Source organism: Diabrotica virgifera, chromosome 5 (assembly GCF_917563875.1).
Source record: "Diabrotica virgifera virgifera chromosome 5, PGI_DIABVI_V3a".
NCBI classification, from domain to species: Eukaryota; Metazoa; Arthropoda; class Insecta; order Coleoptera; family Chrysomelidae; genus Diabrotica; species Diabrotica virgifera.
The window spans coordinates 7,435,832-7,457,321 of NC_065447.1; the positions used below are offsets into that span (position 1 = coordinate 7,435,832).

General features: G+C 32.9%; 2 protein-coding genes across 7 annotated transcripts in view; one reads left to right on the plus strand and one right to left on the minus strand.

Moving 5' to 3' along the window:
• Nucleotides 1-21,490, minus strand: part of LOC114339212 (protein diaphanous) — a 197,929-nt gene that overhangs the window by 173,081 nt on the left and 3,358 nt on the right. For 2 of the 4 annotated variants that reach the window (XM_028290203.2, XM_028289865.2), the window contains exon 1: nt 11,792-11,938. The exons of the other annotated variants lie outside the window; for them this stretch is intronic. In XM_028290203.2, coding sequence (XP_028146004.1) covers nt 11,792-11,884 — 93 coding nt within the window. In that variant the 5' untranslated portion in view covers nt 11,885-11,938. Of the gene's footprint in view, nt 1-11,791; nt 11,939-21,490 lie in introns of those variants that run through there. 4 annotated transcript variants of the gene reach the window in all.
• LOC114339615 (phosphorylase b kinase gamma catalytic chain, skeletal muscle/heart isoform) overlaps nt 1-21,490 on the plus strand; it is an 88,400-nt gene that overhangs the window by 16,177 nt on the left and 50,733 nt on the right. Inside the window, exon 1 of one of the 3 annotated variants that reach the window (XM_028290306.2) lies at nt 12,021-12,124. The exons of 1 other annotated variant lie outside the window; for it this stretch is intronic. The gene's annotated coding sequence lies outside the window, so the exon portion shown is untranslated. Of the gene's footprint in view, nt 1-12,020; nt 12,125-21,490 lie in introns of those variants that run through there. One more of the 3 variants, XM_028290379.2, reaches the window with a different exon arrangement.

Genomic DNA, 21,490 nt, shown 5'->3' on the forward strand with positions numbered 1-21,490 from the left:
TAGAGCACTTTCCAGCTTCAGATGTTTTATAAACACCAGTTCTAAAACAGTACCTTGTAGTACTTTGGCCTTTCTTCGTAATTGTCCTATTTTGATTTTATTTTTTCATTTTCCAGTTTCCTTTCTAATTTTCTAAAAGATTTTGTTATTATTTTTGTATGGTTGATGTCTATTTGTCTACAATATCTAGAGAACTTTCCAACTTGCCCTGGTAAACATTTCCAAAGTTCTATACAAAATAGTTATTCAAATTAATTCCAACGTTTCTTAACGGTTGCTGAGTGTAGAACATTGAATCCGATACACATTTAAATAAAAACCATCAAATATGCACATATTCAAGGTATACAAAAACATCGGTTTTCGGTGTCCCCTAAAGCGAAAAAGATGAATCATTTTGGTTACAGCATAATATGCATCTATAAAATTAACATAAGAACAAAAATGTGTCATTTCTAAAATACGAAATGATGTAACTGCAGACTTCCAAAAAATTCTTAATGTGCTTAAACCCACATTAAATATTTTTTTAAAACAAAAATATTTATTTACATATTGATTGCATACCTATTATTGTTTAAAACGTAGAAACATATAAATATATATCATACATGAAGGTGAATATTAAGAGAGATATCTGCCACTGCCAGATTTATACAGCTACACCGATTCTTTTAAATTTTTTTTTTGTTTTCCATTTCTTGCATGGATATTTTGGATCGCATTAACACTGGCACAATCCATCCTAATGGGTCATAATATATTTTTGCTATCTCCAATAACACCAGCCTCTTTATTATTTTGTTGTGTTTGGTTATATTTATTTTAAATGTAATTATATATTTATTCCGATGGGTGAGCTGCCGGAATTTAATTAAAAATGAATATAATAAAACAAACGGTAATTTTATTGTTGTAACGAAAATGTGTTCCGTTTAGGTCTCTCGGAGAGGGTCGAGTCGGTGTGTGTGTGAACCGTTCACGTGTTGTGTTTTGTGTAGTGACTGGTGAAAAAACCACAAACGATAATAATGTTTGTGTTCCTTTTCCCCTGACCTGACCAGATGAGCAAATAAATCACTAGTCTGGCGTCTACTTTTATTTACAGTTTTAAGAAAAAAAATTTCGAATGCATAGTGAGTTGTTGACACAATAATTGTCTGATAAAGTACTTAATTAATGAGGGTGCAGCTTGTTGCACCGCACAGACGAAAAACAGATGTGACAGGGCAAAGCCATGTCTCTTAACATTTTTGTATTCGAATGACTAACGCTGTTTCGTTTTTGAGAAAAAATATTAAAATTAAAATTAGCAAAAATAGTAATTAAAGCGTATCGCTATACAGTGAGCACGTGAAGGTTGGAATAAATTCATTTTCTCGAGAATGGACGATTCTGGAAAAAAATCCCGAAACAGGTCAATTTTTATTTTTAAATTACGACTTTTTGGAATATATATCTTACTAGTGACGTCACCCGTCTGGGCGTAATGACGTCATCGATGATTTTTTTAAATGATAATGGGGGTCCTGTGCTAGCTCATTTGAAAGATAATTTAATTATCTATTCAGTAATATAAACATTAACATAATTATTTATACAGGGTGTCCAAAAAATTTTTTTTTTTTGATTAAATTTATTGGCATAAAAAGAAGAATGTATGTAATTTATTTCAAAATACATTTTACTGCTTTCAGAAAACAGAAAAAAATGTTTATTTGAAAAATAATCATGGCTTTTCGCTTAAATTAAATGTTCAAATTGTCACGGGGCTGGTTGGTGGCTGTTTAATATTGAATTTAAGCAAAAAACAATATTCATTTGCCAAATAAACATTTTTTTCCTGTTTTCTGTTAGCAGTAAAATGTATTTTGAATTAAATAAATTACACACATTCTTCTTTTTATGTCAACAAATTTAATTAAAAAAAAATTTTTTTGTACACTTTGTATAAATATTTATGTTAATGTTTATATTACGGAATAGAGAATTGAATTACCTTTCAAATGAGCTATCACACCTATCACGCCCAGATGGGTGACGTCACCAGTATAATATATATATATATATATATATATATATATATATATATATATATATATATATATATATATATATATATATATATATATATATATATATATAAACAGATGAAATAGAGAATGTGGAAAAATCCCCTTACGAACAATTCACACATCCACCATTTCGGGTTGGGAAAAATTTTTTGAATAGAATCAAAGATCCAAACACCAGTTCTTAGAAATGTGTTTCGCCCTCTTCTTTATATATTATATATATATATATATATATATATATATATATATATATATATATATATATATGCCAAAAAGTCGTAATTTAAAAATCAAAATTGACCTGTTTCAGGATTTTTTTCCAGAATTGTCCATTCTCGAGAAAATGAATTTATTCCAACCTTTACGTGCTCACTGTATATTCAACCAGTGAACAGTGGATCCCGAGCGTTTTATGTATATCCTTTGAGAACGACGTTTTTTAGTTCCTCCGGTAAGGTTTTCATTAAACCTTGACTATTACTAAACCATTTTCTTAATACAAAATCCACCTTCTTGAACATTTTTGTTAACTCTCGTTGAGCTTCGGCCAACGTTTCTGACTCAGCTAGCACGTTGCGTCGTCTACACATATTATAATTTCTGCGGTTAATGCAAGGTATGGCACAGCCGCCGTACCGTGTTACTGTTGATAACTGATACTCCTTCATCAGTTCTTTTACAGACTTTAATCAGTTCTTTTACAGACTGTAATCAGTTCTTTTACAGACTGTATCATCGGTTCTTTTACATACTGTCTCCATAAGACCTTCTGGTAAACTTGATCTTCTTCAGCTATCTTTATTTGCCTAAACATATTATCGAGATCTGCCTCCTATGCTATTCTATACTACCTCCAATTTATTAATATATTTGTAAGCTCTTGTTGTAAACGGTCCTGCATTTTGTTGTGCTACTATCCTCTTTTATTAATGCATGAGTAAGTTATAAGTGCATTATAGAGGGCCTTCTAACAGGGACTTCCGAATCTATCACCATTCATGGTGGGATATAGCTTTCAACCACACGTGCAAATGATATAGTTATTTTTCTACAACCACTATTCAAAGTGCACTTTTCTGCACGGTTTTATGTTAGCAAACTTGATATTTTCTCACAGTATAAGATATTTGACATTAGTGTGCAGAAAAGTGACGTTTCTGTGCCGCAAAGTGACGTTTCTGTGCCGCAAAGTTCTTTTCTGCACAGTTGACTACCTCATTCTGAGTAACGTTATATTCTGTTTACATCCGTGGACTACCGCATTCTGAGTAACGTTATACATCCGTGGTTAAACTTTAGACAAATATATAACCTATAAGACAATTATTATATTTAACTATAGCATAGAAACTAAATTATGGATGTTACAACTGTTTTATTTTACAATTTTATTCTTATTAAACATTTTATAATTATCAAATAACCAATAAGGATTTAGCAACCTGTGCAAGATACGTCGAATGAAGTAGGTTTTGTGTAAATCCGTGACTGCATAAATATAATGTCAATAATGTGTAATACTTGTTTAAATTTAAATAAATTAAGGCAGTGCATTAATTTTTTAACTGATTTCTGTGCAATTTATTTAGGTATAAGGAATTTGAATTGATTAGTAGGTATTAATTAAATACAGTTTAAAATTTATCACATAGGTACCTATTATAATTAATCGTCGTTTGGAAATTGTGATTTTTATTCTTAGGAAAAACTGTGCTTGTAGAAAAAGTATAGTGTGAAACACGTGCAGAAAGGTAATTTCTCACTCGTTTGAATTGCGGCACTCGCTTGCGCTCGTACCGCAACTTTTCAAACTCGTGAGAAATTAGTACCTTTCTGCACTTGTTGCACAATATACTATTTCCTAACAAGTGCAGAAAGTCATTCTTTTCCGCACGCGACTGCAGTTTGCCGAACGACGCGAAGCGGGAGTTCGGCAAGCAGTCGAGTGCGGAAAAGAGACTTTCTGCAAGAGTTAGGAACAATATTTTTTCAAAGAGTCTTTAAAAAATTACCAAATCTTAATCAATTAATTTAATTAATATGAAAATACATACACAAATTAATTCTTTGACAAGGTTGTCAAAACCAAACTTTCAATATACATAATTATATAGTTAGCATGACGACGATCTTGGTTTCCATGACGATGATTCAAAACGACTGTTATTGTCTACCGACTTGATTTTCGAATATTATGTCAAAATAATTTTATTTCATCGAATTGTCGCGTTAATTTCATTAAAACAGGATAGGTCTGGATCCCGCGTATGAAAAAAAGTTGATTAATAGCAAGCTGAAAATTTGTTAATAGCTTAAGGGTGTCTAGTCGGATAAACTTTGATATATGGGAACAGTGGAACAGGGGTAGTTTTAATTGTGGAACAGGTTAAAAATTTGGAACGGTCAGACCTCGAAAACGGCACATTTATTTTGTCCGACAGAATAGACTTAAACTCTCCGAACAGAGATTAAACTCTCATGCAAAAATCAGACTGCTATTTATCACCTGTCATAATTCCTGTCATTTGACATATTCTACATGTTCCACTCATTAAAACGCCCATTTGGTGATAAATAGCAGTCTGATTTTTGCATGAGAGTTTAATCTCTGTTCGGAGAGTTTAAGTCTGTTCTGTCGGACAAAATACATGAGCCGTTTTCGTGGTCTGACCGTTCCAAATTTTTAACCTGTTCCACAATAAAAACTTCCCCTGTTCCAGTGATCCCATATATCAAAGTTTGTCCGACTAGACACCCTTAAGCTATTAACAAATTTTCAGCTTGCTATTAATCAACTTTTTTTTCATACGCGGGATCCAGACCTAGGAACACAATAAGATATATTTGAAATAAATTAGTAAATAATATCTAAATATTAGTTTATTGCATGTATTATAATTACTTTAAGGCCATATTAACATATCTAAATTAACACGCGTGCGGAAAAGTAAAAACCGCGTGCGGAAAAGTAACACGCGTGCAGAAAAGTAAAACGCGTGCGGAAAAGTGAAACTTTCTAAACCAGCGGTTCTCAATCTTTTTGTGTCATGTACCACCAAATACTTTTTATTATTTTTGGTACCACCTAACTGAAATACATATCTAACTAGGTGATCTAATTAACTATAATAGTGGTGCTGATTTTGGCTGTTTTTGCGTTTTGTGTACCACCTCAAAAAATGAAATGTACCACCAGTGGTACATGTACCACAGATTGAGAACCGCTGTTCTAAACTAAAATGCGTGCGCGAAAGTAGACATTTTTGCACGCTCGTAGAAAAAATTATTTACCAAAACATTCGCAGCATGGTAGATAAAGTTCACTAGTTCAGTAAACACCACTATCCGTACCTCGACGAAGGGCAAGGTCCTATATTATCTGATAAATGTTTCCACATGCATTGATAACATGTAACCAAATCAAGCTCATAAAATGTATTCATATAAATTTTCCAGCATATACAGGGTGTCCAGAAGCTCTACCGACAAACGAATACAGGAGATTCCTCAGATAATTTTAAGACAATTTAACCCAATTCACTTAGTCCAAAAACGCTTCCTAAGGGAGCTAGAGCTATTTGAAGATGGCGTCTGGTAATTAGTTTTTCTTAAATACTTCCGGAACGCTTCTATGTAGAAAAACAAAAATTGGTATGCGTATTTGTCTTCCAGAGATAAATCCATTCCATCTATTGAAAATTTCTAGTACCGATCATAGGCGTCCGTTTTGGGTAGGGCAACGGTTACTTTATAGCATAACTTTTTTGTCTTCAACTTTTAAGCATTTTTGACTCTGGATTATTAAATTGTGAGGTATTCTTGTACTAAAAGGTGCTCTTGTTTTAAGTCGATAGGATACATCGTGTTCCAGAAAAATCGATTTGAAAATTTTTCGTTTTTTAAATTAAAAAAAAAGTAAAAAAATCTATTTAAAAAAACGAAAACTTGTAGGTGTAATTATATTCCAGAGATGAATCAATTTCATTAACTGCGTATTTCTAGTATCGGTCATATGCATCGATTTTGGGTAGGTCAACGGTTATTTTAACCAATAACTTTTTGTCTTTAATTTTTAAGCATTATTGACAATAGATTATTAAATTATGAGGTATTCTAGTAGTAAAAGTTACTCTTGCTTTAAGTTGGTAAAATACACCGTTTTTTTTTTAATATTTTTCAATTTTTTTTTCAAATTCAAGAGACGAAAATTTTTCAAATCGATTTTTCTAGAAAACGGTGTGTCCTACCGACTTAAATCAAGAGTACCTTTTAGTACTATCATACCTCACAATTTAATAATCCAAAGTGAAAAATGCTTAAAACTTAAAGACAAAAAAGTTATGCGATAAAATAACCGTTACCCTACCCAAAACGGACGCCTATGACCGGTACTATAAATTCGCAATGGATGGAATCGATTTATCTCTGGAAGATAAATAAGCGTACCAATTTTCGTTTTTCTAAATAGAAGCGTTCTGGAGGTATTTAAGAAAAACTAATTACAAGACGCCATCTTCAGAGAGCTCTAGCTTCCCTAGGAAGCATTTTCGGACTAGGTGAATTTGGTTAAATTGTCTTAAAATTACCTGAGAAATCTCCTGTCTTCGTTTGTCGGTAGAGTTTCTGGACACCCTGTATACGGTAAACAAATCAGTATACATACCTTATCATTCATACTATTTACTATCAATAAGTTGCAAAATATTAGAAATTTAATATTAATATCCGCAAAAGTGTCGATTTTTTATCAATTTCTAAGTATTATCTATTGTACTTAGGTTCCAAAGAAAGGCCAAAAAAACGAAACAAAGACAAAACAAAAAAACCTATGCACTCTTGCACTACCTGTCCAGACGTCGGCGTCGTCGTCAATGTATGATTTCTGGAATATCCAATATACTTGATTTAGGTGACTTGACAAACAAACGTCTCAAAAAATACGAGCAATGTTCGACTTCAAACGACGTCCATTAAAAAGCAAGAGAGAAAAATGAGTGAAACAAAAATTATAAGATATCAAAAATGAAGCGGAATTTGGTGTAACAACTCTATAATATATGTAAAATAGAAATGATAGACCCATTTTTTGGGGTGCCCGTTTTCTGTGCCGGTGAGTGTATAAACGTCTAATAAATTTTAATCGACGAATAACTATTCATTAATTTATTTGTTGTTGGTGAAACCGGACCTCAGTGTTATTGAGACATCTTGCCAATCTATTTTCTTTTTGTACTTGATTTCTCACTTCTTTATCCAGGTCTCCATACCTGAACAGTGTAAATACGAAGTATTTTATTTCCATTACTTCGGAATTACACTGTCCAGCTATGGAGACCTGGATAAAGAAGTGAGAAATCAAGTACAAAAAGAAAATAGATTGGCAAGATGTCTCAATAACACTGAGGTCCGGTTTCACCGACAACAAATAAATTAATGAATAGTTATTCGTCGATTAAAATTTATTAGACGTTTATACACTCACCGGCACAGAAAACGGGCACCCCAAAAAATGGGTCATTTTTAATGTCTTGTATTTCCTAAACCTGATGTCCGATTTAAGTAATTTTTTTAATATGTTATAGCCTTATTCTTTATCAATATCGCTGTAATAATATTGTTGCTAGACAGGTACATTGTCATTGTATACAGGGTGTACGAATCAAACTGTGTTTTTTTCTCAAAATTTGGAACACCCTGTGGAATGTTCTAGCTTTTATAAAATACTAAAATTAAAACCGAAATATAGCCACAGATTTTCTTAACATTCTGTTTTTTTATTCAATCGCTTATGTTGGATAATAAAAAAGTTAGGCACTTTAACAACTGCCCCTGTTTTTCGTCAATATAGGGTGTTTTTCAATAAGTACGGCAAGCTTTAAGGGGTAATTCTGCATGATAAAATAATGACAGTTTGCTTTATAAACTTATGCCCGCAAATACTTCGTTTCTGAGATAGGGGGTGTTGAAATTGTTCTTACAAACTGACGATTTATTTATTGCTCTAAAACGGTTTGTGATATGCAAATGAAATTTGGTAGATTTTAAGAGCTAGTTATTGCGCATTTTTTTGGCATACAATTGAGAATTTTATATTCACCATTGGCGTGCATACGGGATATATCCAAAATATTTATACCCGTATGCACGCCAATGGTGAATATAAAATTCTTAATTGTATGCCAAAAAATGCGCAATAACTACCTCTTAAAATCTACCAAATTTCATTTGCATATCACAAACCGTTTTAGAGAAATAAATAAATCGTCAGTTTGTAAGAACAATTTCAACACCCCCTATCTCGGAAACGAGGCATTTGCGGGCATACGTTTATAAAGCAAACTGTCATTATTTTATCATGCAGAATTACCCCTTAAAGTTTGCCGTACTTATTTAAAAACACCCTGTATTAACGAAAAACAGGGGTAGTTGTTAAAGTGCTTAACTTTTTTATTATCCAACATAAGCGAATGAATCAAAAAACAGAATGTTAAGAAAACCTGAGGCTATAGTTTCGTTATAATTTCAGTATTTTATAAAAGCTATAACATTCCACAGGGTGTTCCAAAGTTTGAGAAAAAAACACAGTTTGATTGGTACACCCTGTATACAATGACAATGTACCTGTCTAGCAACAATACTATTACAGCGATATTGATAAAGAATAAGGCTATAACATATTAAAAAAATTACTTAAATCGGACATCAGGTTTAGGAAATACAAGACATTAAAAATGACCCTTTTTTGGGGGTGCCCGTTTTCTCTGCCGGTGAGTGTATTTATATTTTGTTTCAATATAGTTTTGATAATTTAAAGTAAAACTGGCGAATTTACTTTCTTAAAAACATTTATATCGAGATTATCTTGCCAATTTATTCGAAGAGAAGTATTTATTTGATGAATAACTAAAATAAGTCTTATGTGACGTTAGTAAAATGGAGAAATGTCAGTTTATTTGTCGAATAACTTTATTCATAGAATAAACTACTATTTGTCGTTGGTGAAACCGGTCATAAATGGCGAAACCGACATATTAACACTGAAATGAAGTAGGTAAATAATTTATAATGCCAGTGTAAGACCAATAATGATATATGCACCAAAAACTAGACCCGACACAGCATCAACACAAAGACTACTAGAAATGGCAGAGATGAGAGTACTAAGAATTACAGGAAATACGCAGAGAGATCGAAAGAGGAGTGAAGAGATTAGAAGAAAATGTAATGTATAGTGTATATGTTACAGTTCAAGTTGATTATCCAGTTGAAGTTGACTCCAACTAGTTGGAGTCGACTCTAACGGCTGGTTTCAGTAAAAGTTGATTATAAATATAAAATGAGGATTTATATTCAACATTTACTAGTAAAAGTAGACTCCAACTAGGAAAAGTATACTCTTCCCAATGCCATTTAGTAAAAGTTTATTCTGATTCACACAAACAGCCGATTCTAGAAATTAAATGTTACTGAATATGTTCAAATTAGTCTAGGCTGTATCGTCGCCCCCGTTAGGTAAATTACTGCGATTCGAATTTTTTGCACAAACTTATAACAAATCTACTGGGTGCCAGGCAGTACCTTGATCGATAAATTGTTTAAACAATTTTTTTAGATAAATTCACAAAAATAATTTTTTCACTTCGAACAATTTTTTTTAGATCATTTGGGTTAGTCTGAGCAAAAAAAGGTATTTTGTGATTTTTCTCTAAAATTGATTGTTGTCGAGTTATACGCGATTTAAAATTTGAAAAATGCGAAAATAGCCATTTTCAAGGCTTAATAACTCGGTTAAAATCCATTATTATGAAAGTCAGAAAGTGACCAAATCAAAGTTTATAGCCTCCTCTACAAGATCCAGCAGAAATTTTTGTCACTACAGTAGTCTCTCTTATAACGCAGAAAATTTTTGTCACTACATATTTTATTACTAAGCTTTATCTTTAATTATTAACAATGAGCGTTAAGTGCGTATTAGGCGGCCGTCAATGGTGAGAGATAAAGAGATGCACCATTCCGCCCGTCCAATGGGGAATCTCACTCGCACTCACATTGACGGCCGCCTCAATACCCGCTTAGCGCTCATTGTTGATAATTAAAAATAATATCTTATTAATGAAATAATGACAAAAATTTCTTCAGGATCTTATAGAGGTAGCTTTAATTTTTGATTTTTTTTAGTTTCTGACTTTCATAATATATAATATCGTATGGCATTTTTGCCTTTCGGACAGTTCCGGCGCCAATTACATCTTTAACCCTGTTTCAAGTAACTAGTGTCGATGTACACTAGCCCAGGGGGACCGACGGCTTAACGTGCTCTCCGAGGCACGGTGAGACGGCTCATGTCATTATTGGAAATAAAATGGTTTGTCTTTGGCAGGACGGCAAATAATGATATGTACCACCAGTGGTACATGTACCACATATTGAGAACCGCTGCTTTACATAATATGAGATAGAGTAGATAAAAATTATTTTTGTGAATTTGGTTAACAAAAATTGGTTAAACAATTTTTCGACTGCGGTACCGCGTGACACCCTGTGTATTTGTTATAAGGATTGTTATACGGATGTATTTTTTTGAGTAAGTTTGTGCAAAATATCGAATCAAAATAATTTACCTAACGGGGGCGACGTTACAGGCTATACTAATAAGTAGTTAAAACGGTCAAAACAAAGAAACGCACACTCATCAAAAATGCACTTGAGATTCTCGTATAATCAACATTTACTGAATCGATCCAGGAAGAGTCAACTCCAACTAGTAAAAGTTGATTTAAATTTTTAAAATCAACTTGTACTGCTCGTTTCAGTTGGAGTTGACTCCAACTAGTTGGAGTCAACTCTAACTGAGAATCAACTTGAACTGTAACATATACACGAATGGATACAAAACAGAAAAAAAGAATGGAATAACCACATAAGCAAAATGTGGGACCATTCTGCCAAAATAGCAAGAAATAAATTACCAATCGGCAGAATTACCGAGAGAAATTACCGACCGCGCAAACGATGGAGTGGCAACCTTCCATAGAGGTATCCATCTGCTAATGAACAAGCAGAATTGCTTATAAAGAGGAAGAAGAAGAAGAACTGCATAATATCTACCTGAAGTTACTCTCTAATATCAGATAAAAGCAACACGGGTGTCAACATCATGCATACTATATACTAAGATACATGTAAATACGAGCATAGGCTAAGTTAAGTAATTATAACAGAGTATTACTAGATAATACAGTTTGGGTGAACGGAATGAAAGGGGCAGACGATTTTAATCTAATTATTTGGACAGCAAGCCAGATTAACAATCATGAACACCTGTTACAAGCTGCCGAAACCTCTATACATGGAAATCACCACAAGATAGACGGTTAGAAAGAACTAGGTGAAACCAAATTGATTTTATTATGATAAACCGAACCTTGCGGAACAATATTACATTTAGATTTTCTTTCTACAGGTCTATATTGACTAAAAAAACTTGTCTGATGATACACATTCTAAGTCACGAGAAAAACTTGTCTTCCTAGACTAATATTTTTATCTCTAGTCATCGCAGGATGTTTCGCAATGTAGCCAAACGAATTCTGACTATCCCAATGCCACGACATTCTACACAACTGTCATAATATAATCCCTTTTATCAATTCGTGCTCTAATGTATTCACCCAGATATCGAGAAATTTTACATAAAACATATTTGTTTTACTTACGCGTAGCTCAGCTCCGATAGTTTTGTTTCTTTTTTTACTGAAAGACATGCGAAGAGACTTTTTCGCGGATTTTTCTTTACTTTTCGAATCCATTTACACGCGCGATGGGAGCAAAACGACTGTAAAAGTTTACAATTGTCGTAGAGGTATCATTTATTCAATAAGGTGATAAGATAAGATAATTAAATACCTACAAGGAGGTCACATGAAGTACCTCGGTTGACATATGAGCAGTAATTAGTGTCTGGTTGTGTTCTGTTATGGTTTTTGCTACTCACGAAAATATTATGTGAATTATAACAATAGTTAAGATTAGATTGCGATGGTAAAATAGTAAGTATATCAGGTACAACACAGTGTAGATTTATCTGTACTTACATAATTATTACTTAGCTATGTATTAAAAAAGAATAGAAAGAAAACAATCTAAATTGTTATACGGTATGCGGCAAAATAAACTACTGAAATTCGTATGCTTCAAATTTGTATGTATCAGGCACCGAAACGTAGGTATTGAGTGGTTTCCGAACGTCGTTATAACGTATGTGAATGTCGTGATAATGTTAGGTGCTTCAGAATGGTTCTCATAGCCAGGGAGGTAGTGTCAAATTTGACCGGAGCATTTTAGCATGGATGCTTTCTTTTTATTTAGTTAGGCATTCCAAAGCTTATTAACAAATGATGTGCCAGCTGGCCCAAAACCGGGGATTTTAGACAAGAAAAGGTAAAATATTAAACTTGATGGAAAAACGCTACAACTTATGTCAAATATTTATCTACGTGACTTACAACTCTTAATAGCCTTGTTGACTTCTCTCCTAGCTTTCACTCAGGCAATCTAGGTTAAAATCGTGGCGTTGAATTTTTTTTTGTTTTTAAAATTGACATTTTATTTTGAAAAATAATTATTTCTATAATACCACGTTTGTATTATTTATACGAGACAATATAAAAAAAATCTGTATGTCTTTTATAGAATTATGCGTAGAACTTATGAGATAGAACTATGCATTTGATCATAAATATTATGATTGACCTTAATAAGCAAAGTTGTTGTAAATGAACCCCTGAAGCTTCCTGAGTTAGTACGACCAATCTAAGTGAAAAAGGGGGTTGCCCTCCCCACCCCCTCCCGACATTTTTTTTATTGTTTGGACAAACTGTTTGTTCTTAATGTAATATGATGTAGAACCAAAAGATACATACAACCCTAATTTTTCACTTTTCTATCACCAACCCCCATTTTTTAATAGCAATCTAAATATTTCCCTGTTCTCTATTATAATAACAGGTATATAAAAATGGATGTTTGTCTGTATGAGGAGCGAGTTAAATTAATACTAAATAGCTTTGTCATGAAATATATCCAGTGGTTACAGCCAATTCCTTCCAAACGGAATATACCCAATAGAAAATAGCTATCGAAAGTGTGCAAATCAATCAAAACACAATAAATCCAGTATTCCGCTGAATAACGCCCTTATTATAAAAATAATTATTTTTCAAAATAAAATGTCAATTTTAAAAACAAAAAAAATTTTCAACGCCAGGATTTGAACCCGGATTGCCTGAGTGAAAGCTAGGAGAGAAGTCAGCAAGGCTATTAAGAGTTGTAAGTCACGTAGATAAATATTTGACATAAGCTGTAGCGTTTTTCCATCAAGTTTCATATTTTACCTTTTCTTGTCTAAAATCCCCGGTTTTGGGCCAGCTGACACATCATTTATTAATAAGCTTTGGAATACCTAACTAAATAAAAAGAAAGCAGCCATGCTAGAATGCTCCGGTCAAATTTGACACTACCTCCCTGGCTATCAGTTTTGCAGAAAAAAATTTCATGGTGGAGGTGGAGTACTATTTTTGGTCATACGGAAAAGGTCACGAAAACGGTCCAAGCTTAAAATCAACAATGGTTTCAGCAAGGCGGACAACCTGTCACACTGCCAGGGAGTTTCTTCGAATACTGCGCGATCATTTTGAGAGTTGCCACTCACCAGAACCAACGACACCAGATCCGTACATATGGGGAATGCTGAAGGAGTCAGACAGATCCACTGTCTGCCATTTTAGAATTGCGAACTAGAATTAAAGAATTTTTCATGCCAGAGGCAGTGCCGGATCTAGAAATTTACTTTGGAAGGCGAAATTTGCCTTAGGGGAACTTCCAATGAAAAACCAACCAAAAGACATAAAAAAGATAAACTAAAATTACATAAAAGACCTAGCTCGTTAAGAGCTAGGACAATTCAGAAGATTGTAAAATATTTTAATTTAATGAATTGTATTATAAATGGCTTACACCGAAAGGTACAAATGGGTCTACTGATTAAGTAAAGTAAGTACATAAAAGACATAAATAATAACTTACAGGCATTAGGCTTCCTTACTTTTCCTAACTAGCATGTTTATTGGGTTGAATTTGTCTTTCTGTGGCTTCGGTTTCATGTCAGCTAATATATTTTTATGTTTGAACAATTTTTTTTCTTTAATTTTGGATCTGTTAGGGAGGACAGTTTCCTCATTTTCCCTCCCCGTAGATCCGCCACTGGCCAGAGGGCATTTTTAACATCTGTTTTATCAGGAACGTGAGTCGTCGTGAATAATGTTTGCAAGGCTATATCATGTATACTAGATATATAAATAATCATAAACATTTCAATATATTCATTTCAGCACTGTTTATTTTGCTGTATATTGTAATAGGTCATATTCCCTCCCTTCGCAGTTGTATGTACCCGAATGTTCTTTTACTTCTTTCTCCTCTTCTTATCCATTTCGGATGTTGGCAATCATCATGGCAATCTTTACTTTGCACACTGCTGCTCTGAAAAGATTTGTGGTTGTTGTGTTGAACCACGTACATAAATTTTTCAGCCAGGAAATCCTTCACCTTCCTGGTCCCCGCTTTCCTTCTCCATTTCTTTATAAAATTAGTTGCAGTAGCCCATATCTCTCGCTGTTCCTCATGATGTGCCGAATTATTCGATTTTGGCTGTTTTTATTGTGGTTAACAGCTCTTATTCTTTTTGTATTCTTAACCCACGAGCAGTCGCACCATTAGAAAAAATCTAATATTTTATTCTTTTTCACGATAACTTGATGAAAAATTTTGCAACATAACTATCCACTCGTGAGTGCCTCAAGGAAGAGTGTAGTGATGCGTAGGTTTTTTCTTCTTCTTTTTGTGAAAGTTATGGCTGTGGGGAGAGCCAATTAGCATTAATAATTGTTAGAAATAATATTCCTAACATAACATAGCAAATTCGTATTTAAATTCGTATTGTGAGATAAAATTTAACATACGACTGTTCAAGTTACAGAAGTGAGGGCGACTGCTCCCGGGTTAATAAAACACCTTGATTAGTAACATGGTCGGTATAAGATACCTTCAGGATTCCACAATGTTGTCACATTTCAAAAGCCTCATTTATTGCAGGTGGAGTCTGTCAGAGTCCACTACTCAACTCTGTACAACAGTATAGGAAAGATAATAACATCGTAATAACTTGATTTTTATGGGTATCATGACATTTGAATAGCTTACCCATTCAACAGAAGAATTTTATATAGTTTCTGATGAATTGGATTCCTTATTAGGGCGTGTATGGATAAGACATTTAAACATTAACCTTCAGTACATCGATCGCTCGACAGGAATCAGACAAATTAAAAATATACCAGCTAATGAAGAAGAATTTGTTCAAAAATATTCAGACATATTTGAAGAAAGAATTGGACTTATATCAAATTTTAAAGTAAATTTGCAACTGCGTAAAAATGCTAAGCCATTTCTTTGGGACCTCAGTTACATTTTGACAGACTGGAAGTGGTTGGTAATTAGTATACAACCAAGCTCACATGCTCATAGCCAATATTAAGAGTAAACAAACATTCTTACTCCCTTCCTTTTACCCTATCCTTACTCTATCAGATGTAAACAAACATAAATAAAATAAATCTTCCACAAATCAATATTTACTTATTGTTCAAAATACAAATATTTTGAGGAAATAAATTCCACAAAATTAGACAGTCAATCAGAAAAAGTTTAAGACAATGCAACACACTTCATTATTGTTGACATTTTCAGAGAATAGAACCAAAATAAACTTTGGTTTTATTATCTTAAAAAATCAGTATAATTTTGTATTTTGGATTAAGTATAAGATAAATAATAAAGATACTGATTCCCTATGGAAAGAGGATTTAGCAAAGCAAATACTTTTGACAACAATGTATGCTGTTATGCTAGGCAGATTCGTATCCAATGATAATTTTTGTTCATCTTAAAAATTCGGCAATGTTGAAAACTTCCATATGTAAGTATATACAAGTTTACAGTTAATCTAAATTATTTAAGTATATTTTAATAGAACTATTATTTATTTATTTATTTAGCGTATGGCTTAAGTATATCACAGAATATATTTAGATTTATGCATTATACAATGCATCACAAACAGATGTCCAATTTTTTTATATATTCGATTGACCCTTCGGTTGCCATTACAAAGTCTATAGGGTCGCCTGTGTATGCTCTGCGTGGGCAGTCCTGAACAATGTGACTGATCGTCTGTCTTGCGTCGCAGAACTATTATTATACTTTATACTTAGTGTGACCAACTAGCCCGAATTACAAAGTCGTGTCCCGGCGTCCCGGACAAGGCTTTCGGGCCATCCGAATTTTCAACTATTTGCTAAAATTCTATTTTGAAGTTCTGAATACGTTATTCTTCTAAGGATTCGCATCAAATTGAATTTTTGGGCGAAAAAAATCGACAATTTCTAGAGTGTAATACTAATAAAATTATTAGTGGACGTTTTTCGTTTCTGTATTTTAATTATCGTCTTATGAAAAGACATAGGTACATTGTATTTTTGATAAGATTAAGCCACAATTGGTTGTAATCATAATTACAATTTTATATTAGCTTAAGGTGATATGTATTTGCATGATTATTCCATTCCTAGGAGATTCTGACCAATAGAAAGCTACAGAAATAAAAATTAAACTGATAATTTTTGATAATATCCCGTTGTCAAGTATATTACGTCAGATGACCTTCGTTGCTACGAAAAAATACATTCAGTGACATTAATGACAATTAATGCTTTAAAAATTATAAAAGTGATGACTTTCAACCGTCAAATATTTATAACAACTGTGTGTTTAATTGTACTAATTTGTACTTACATAAATAAATTACAATAAAATTTTGGTTTTGAACAGTTTTATTCATGAAATAATCGCAACAAATTGCACTCGATCTCTAAAATTATTATCGAATTTTTGCCCTCGTGACACTTTGACATAATTTCACTCCCTTTCGGGTCGTAAAATTAAAACTGTCAAAGTGTCACTCGGGAAAATTTCGATAATTTTAGAGCTCTTGTGCAATTACTACTGAAAATCCAACATTAGTTGATTTTCTAATTTTTCCTTTTTTGAGAACGATTTCCTGATTGGAAGTTGAAACGTCAAAAGCTAACAAAAATATCATTGTCAACATAAAAAAGTTAAATAACCAATAAAATGATATTAAAATTCTTCATTTAAAAAATGGCCCGATTTTTATTGAAAAGTCCCGGATTTTAGATGTTTTTTTCAGCCTTGTCCCGAATTGCACTGAATTGGAGTTGGTCACACTATTTATACTACATGATCTACTATTATTATACTACATGAGACTGGCTATCTATCAAACGGAAATTTGTTTATTTTCGAAATTACTTTTTGGTTTTTTTAAGTTAATTTATTACTGTTCTATTTGAAGAGTGGCTGATCTAAGTGCCAAAATATAATTTTTTTTAATCAATATGATCTATGTTGCTATGCCAATGTCCCCTTATGCAATCTACTTGCCAACTTCACTCTAGTGGTTGCAAACGAAACCCAAAGATGAGCCACCTGTAAGTCCAACATAATGTTCTTTGTTAAGTACCTAATTGATCTTAGTGCCAGTGTTAAAAAATATAAGTACATTCTTCATGATAGATATATGGTAAAAGATCAGATCAATAGCTTCCTGAGGGACAAGAGCCACTACAGTTGATCAAAACGTGAAAAAGAATATCTCAGTCTAGACCTCATTTATATATTTGTTTTATTTTTTTGGTTGGTCAAGTTTGGCTCAAACGAAGAAGTGCTGCATATAATAGGCAAGCAGAGAGAACTTTTCAACACAGTGAAAGTTAGAAAAACAACATACCTACCCCACATACTGAGAAATAAGTAATAAGTACCAATATGCTCAACTTTCAGTGAAATGAAAAATCGAGGGAAAGAGGGGACTAGCAAGGAAAAGACTATCGTGGCTAAGAAACATCCGACAATGGACAAGGCTCAATTTTGAACAACTGATAAGAACAGCTGAAGACAGAGAACAGAGAGTTTGCAATTGTAGTAGCCAACCTCAATTGAGGAGAGGGCACTTTAAGGGGGGGGGGTATAGTTAATTCTACGTTATTTTGCATAATTTTAAAACGTTTTCCCTTGAAAGTGGTAGGGTTAAATTAAATGGGTAAAAGGATATCTTAAAGAACAACACTTGAAGATTATTCAGTTAAATTTTTATTGAAAAATATTAAAAAATGAAGCAGTGGCGTCATTTTTAAGTAGATGATCCGAAAAAGAAGATGATTTGCGGTGTACACCATATCTTCGGACAGAATCATTTGAAACATATAAACCAAAAAGATTATTTTAGTTTAAGAGTTTTTTGAGGTAGTGCTGTCGAGTTTTTATGATTATATTGATTTTTAAATTCATGGTATAACTTTAAAGTGAAAAAATCGAAAAAAAACAAAAAAAAAAGTGTGTTCTGTAAAGAGAAAAATGGTAATATAAACAAAAAAAAATATTAAAATAAGCAAAAACTCAACGTCACTACCTAGTAAAATATCTAAAAAAGAAGTGTGCAAAATTTCAGAAAAATCGATGCATTACTTTTTGAGTTATGATGTACACCGCCTCAAAAAAACATGTTTTTCAGAAAACGCGTTTAAAAAAATGTAGTTTTGTCAATATAATACTAAGAAATTTTTTGTATATATCCATATCTCCGTCAATTTTGCTCGGATTAACTTGAAATTTTAATGGTATACTCTTGAAAATATTTACAATCAAATAAGCCAATAAAAAAAAAATCGAAAAAAATAATCAAAAATACTATACCCCCCCTTAAGAAGAAGAAGGTCAAGCTTTCTTTGATTTCTGGCAATTTTTAATTTTGGCACTTACATCAATTCTACTCTTTTTAATGAAAGAGTAAGTTGATTTGAGCAGTTAATAGCGTGAGGTAGGAATTTTTGTGTTGTACGTTTCCTATTTCGAATGTGTCAAAATATAGTCAGTATATACTGAATTCACTCTGCTGAGATTCACTTTGACACATTCGGAATAGAAAACATACAACACAAAAATTCCTACCCCACACTATTAACTGCTCAAATCAACTTAATCTTTCATTAAAAAAAAGAAGAATTATTAAAAATAGTGAGAGTGTATACTAATGTAATAAATTTTGTGCAGTTTATTTCTACAAAATATTTTTATTTTGTACAGTTGAACCTGCTTAATGGAATAGCCTTCGTACCCAGCAAAAATATTCCTATAACCCAGATATTCTAATAGCTGATCATTGGTGGCTAGTATAAACGTTTCGGGACCTCAAATGTCTATTCCTTAAACAGGGATATTCCTATAACCAGTATTCTAATAAGCGGGTTCGACTGTACAATAAATAATTATTAATTGGTGTAAGGTTTATGTTATTTATGTCTGTTTACTATTAATAATATTGGCTAAGAGCAGGTATGTTTTTATTGTGTAGTAATTTCCAGTCACATCTAGCAACTGAACTTCCCAAAAAAGAAATTACTAACGTCGCTTGTCTCAGAAAAGCAAATCAACTTTAACAATAAATCGATGCTAAACCAAAAACATTAGGTGGACTTCATTAAATTGGATGGTCCGAGAAGTTAGCCACATTAGATTTTCATAGAACGTTGATTTGAAGTTTGGCAGTGTTGCCATGTGATTATAATGTATATAATGTATAATATGTTGCACGCTTCAAATATACAGAGAAAGCTTTGAAAACTATCTTTTTTACATTATTTTGTGGATTTTGCTATTTTTTAATGTATGTAAAATACGAACGAATAAATATTTGTTGTTTGTTTTGATATTAATTGCAGTTAATTATTAGAAATTGTTTTGTGGCAATTGTCCCGATAGGTTACTGAGTAGATTTGGCAATAGAGTGAGAACGTTTAAATTTGCGTTTGCCAGATTGCACAGATGTTCCGCAGATATACATTTTATGACTTTCTTTTTATTATATTATATTTCTTTTTATTATTTTATTATTTGGAATGAATGTACCAGTACCTGAAATGCTTTTAGTTACTGAAAAGTGTTTACTTCGTCAGTACGTTATTTTTGTGTTCATTTTGTATTTTTTAAAATATTAAAATGCCTACAACTATTGTAGCACGTGAAAGACTTTTGAACATAGCGCAAATGCGGGAAGAGCGATTCACGTTAGGGGAAATATGTACAAATTTTGCGGATAATTTTAACGCATTAGTGTGGTGCGCGATGCGGTTACTAATTAAAAATAGCATTCTGTGCAATCTATGCAATATTAGTAAGAACTTAATTAAGCGAAATTCCTTGTCGGACGGATACATCTGGAAGTGTAATGGATGTGGTCAGCGTACTTCGGTAAGAGATGGTTCGTTCTTCTCCAAAAGCCTGCTACCGTTGAAGAAAATGATAGTCATCATTTATGGCTTTGCAAATGACTTCCCACAAACCCAGATCAAGATTGAATCTGGGGTTGGAAGTCCCACTATTGTCGACTGGTGCAATTTCTGTCGAGAAGTGTGCACCAGATATTTGCAAGAGCACCCTGTGGAAATTGGAGGATTCGATGAAAATGGTCAACCCATTACGGTAGAAATTGATGAATCCTACTTCTTCCCCAGGAAGTACAATAGAGGTGCTTATAGGCCCGGACGCTGGATTTTTGGTGCTGTGGAGAGGAATAGTGGCAAATTATTCGTGATACCGGTGGCAGCAAAAAGCGAGGAAATACTATTGCCCATCATATCCAGGTATGTTATTGTTACAAATATATATATATCCAGGGAATAAAGTAATATTCTTTTTAGAATGATTTTACCGGGGTCAATAATTGTCTCTGATGGATGGAGAGCGTATACCAATATCGGTCGCTTAGAAGGAGGGGTGTATGAACACAGGGTTGTGATTCATCAGCAAAATTTTGTAGACCCTGATGATGATAGTGTTCATACACAGACCATTGAAAGTGTGTGGATGCGAGCAAAAAAGAAGCTCCGCAGGCAATGCGGAACTTCTAGAGATTTGTTCGAATCATATCTGGACGAATTTCAATGGAGAGAGCGGATAAAAAACAGGGACAGATTCGTAGAGTTTTTAATTTGTCTACAAGAACAGTTCGTAGTTTAGTTAAATTTAAGATTAGTTTAGTTAGTCGGTAGTAGAATTTTTAGTTTAGTTTAATTTAGTTTAGTTTGCTTTTTAGCAGAACAATTCATAGTTTAATTAAATTTAAAATCAGTTGATATAGTTTAGTTTACACTTTTTAATTAAGTTGTGTGTATGTATGTTTGTGTGTGTGTGTGTGTGTGCGTGTGTGTGTGTGTGTGTGT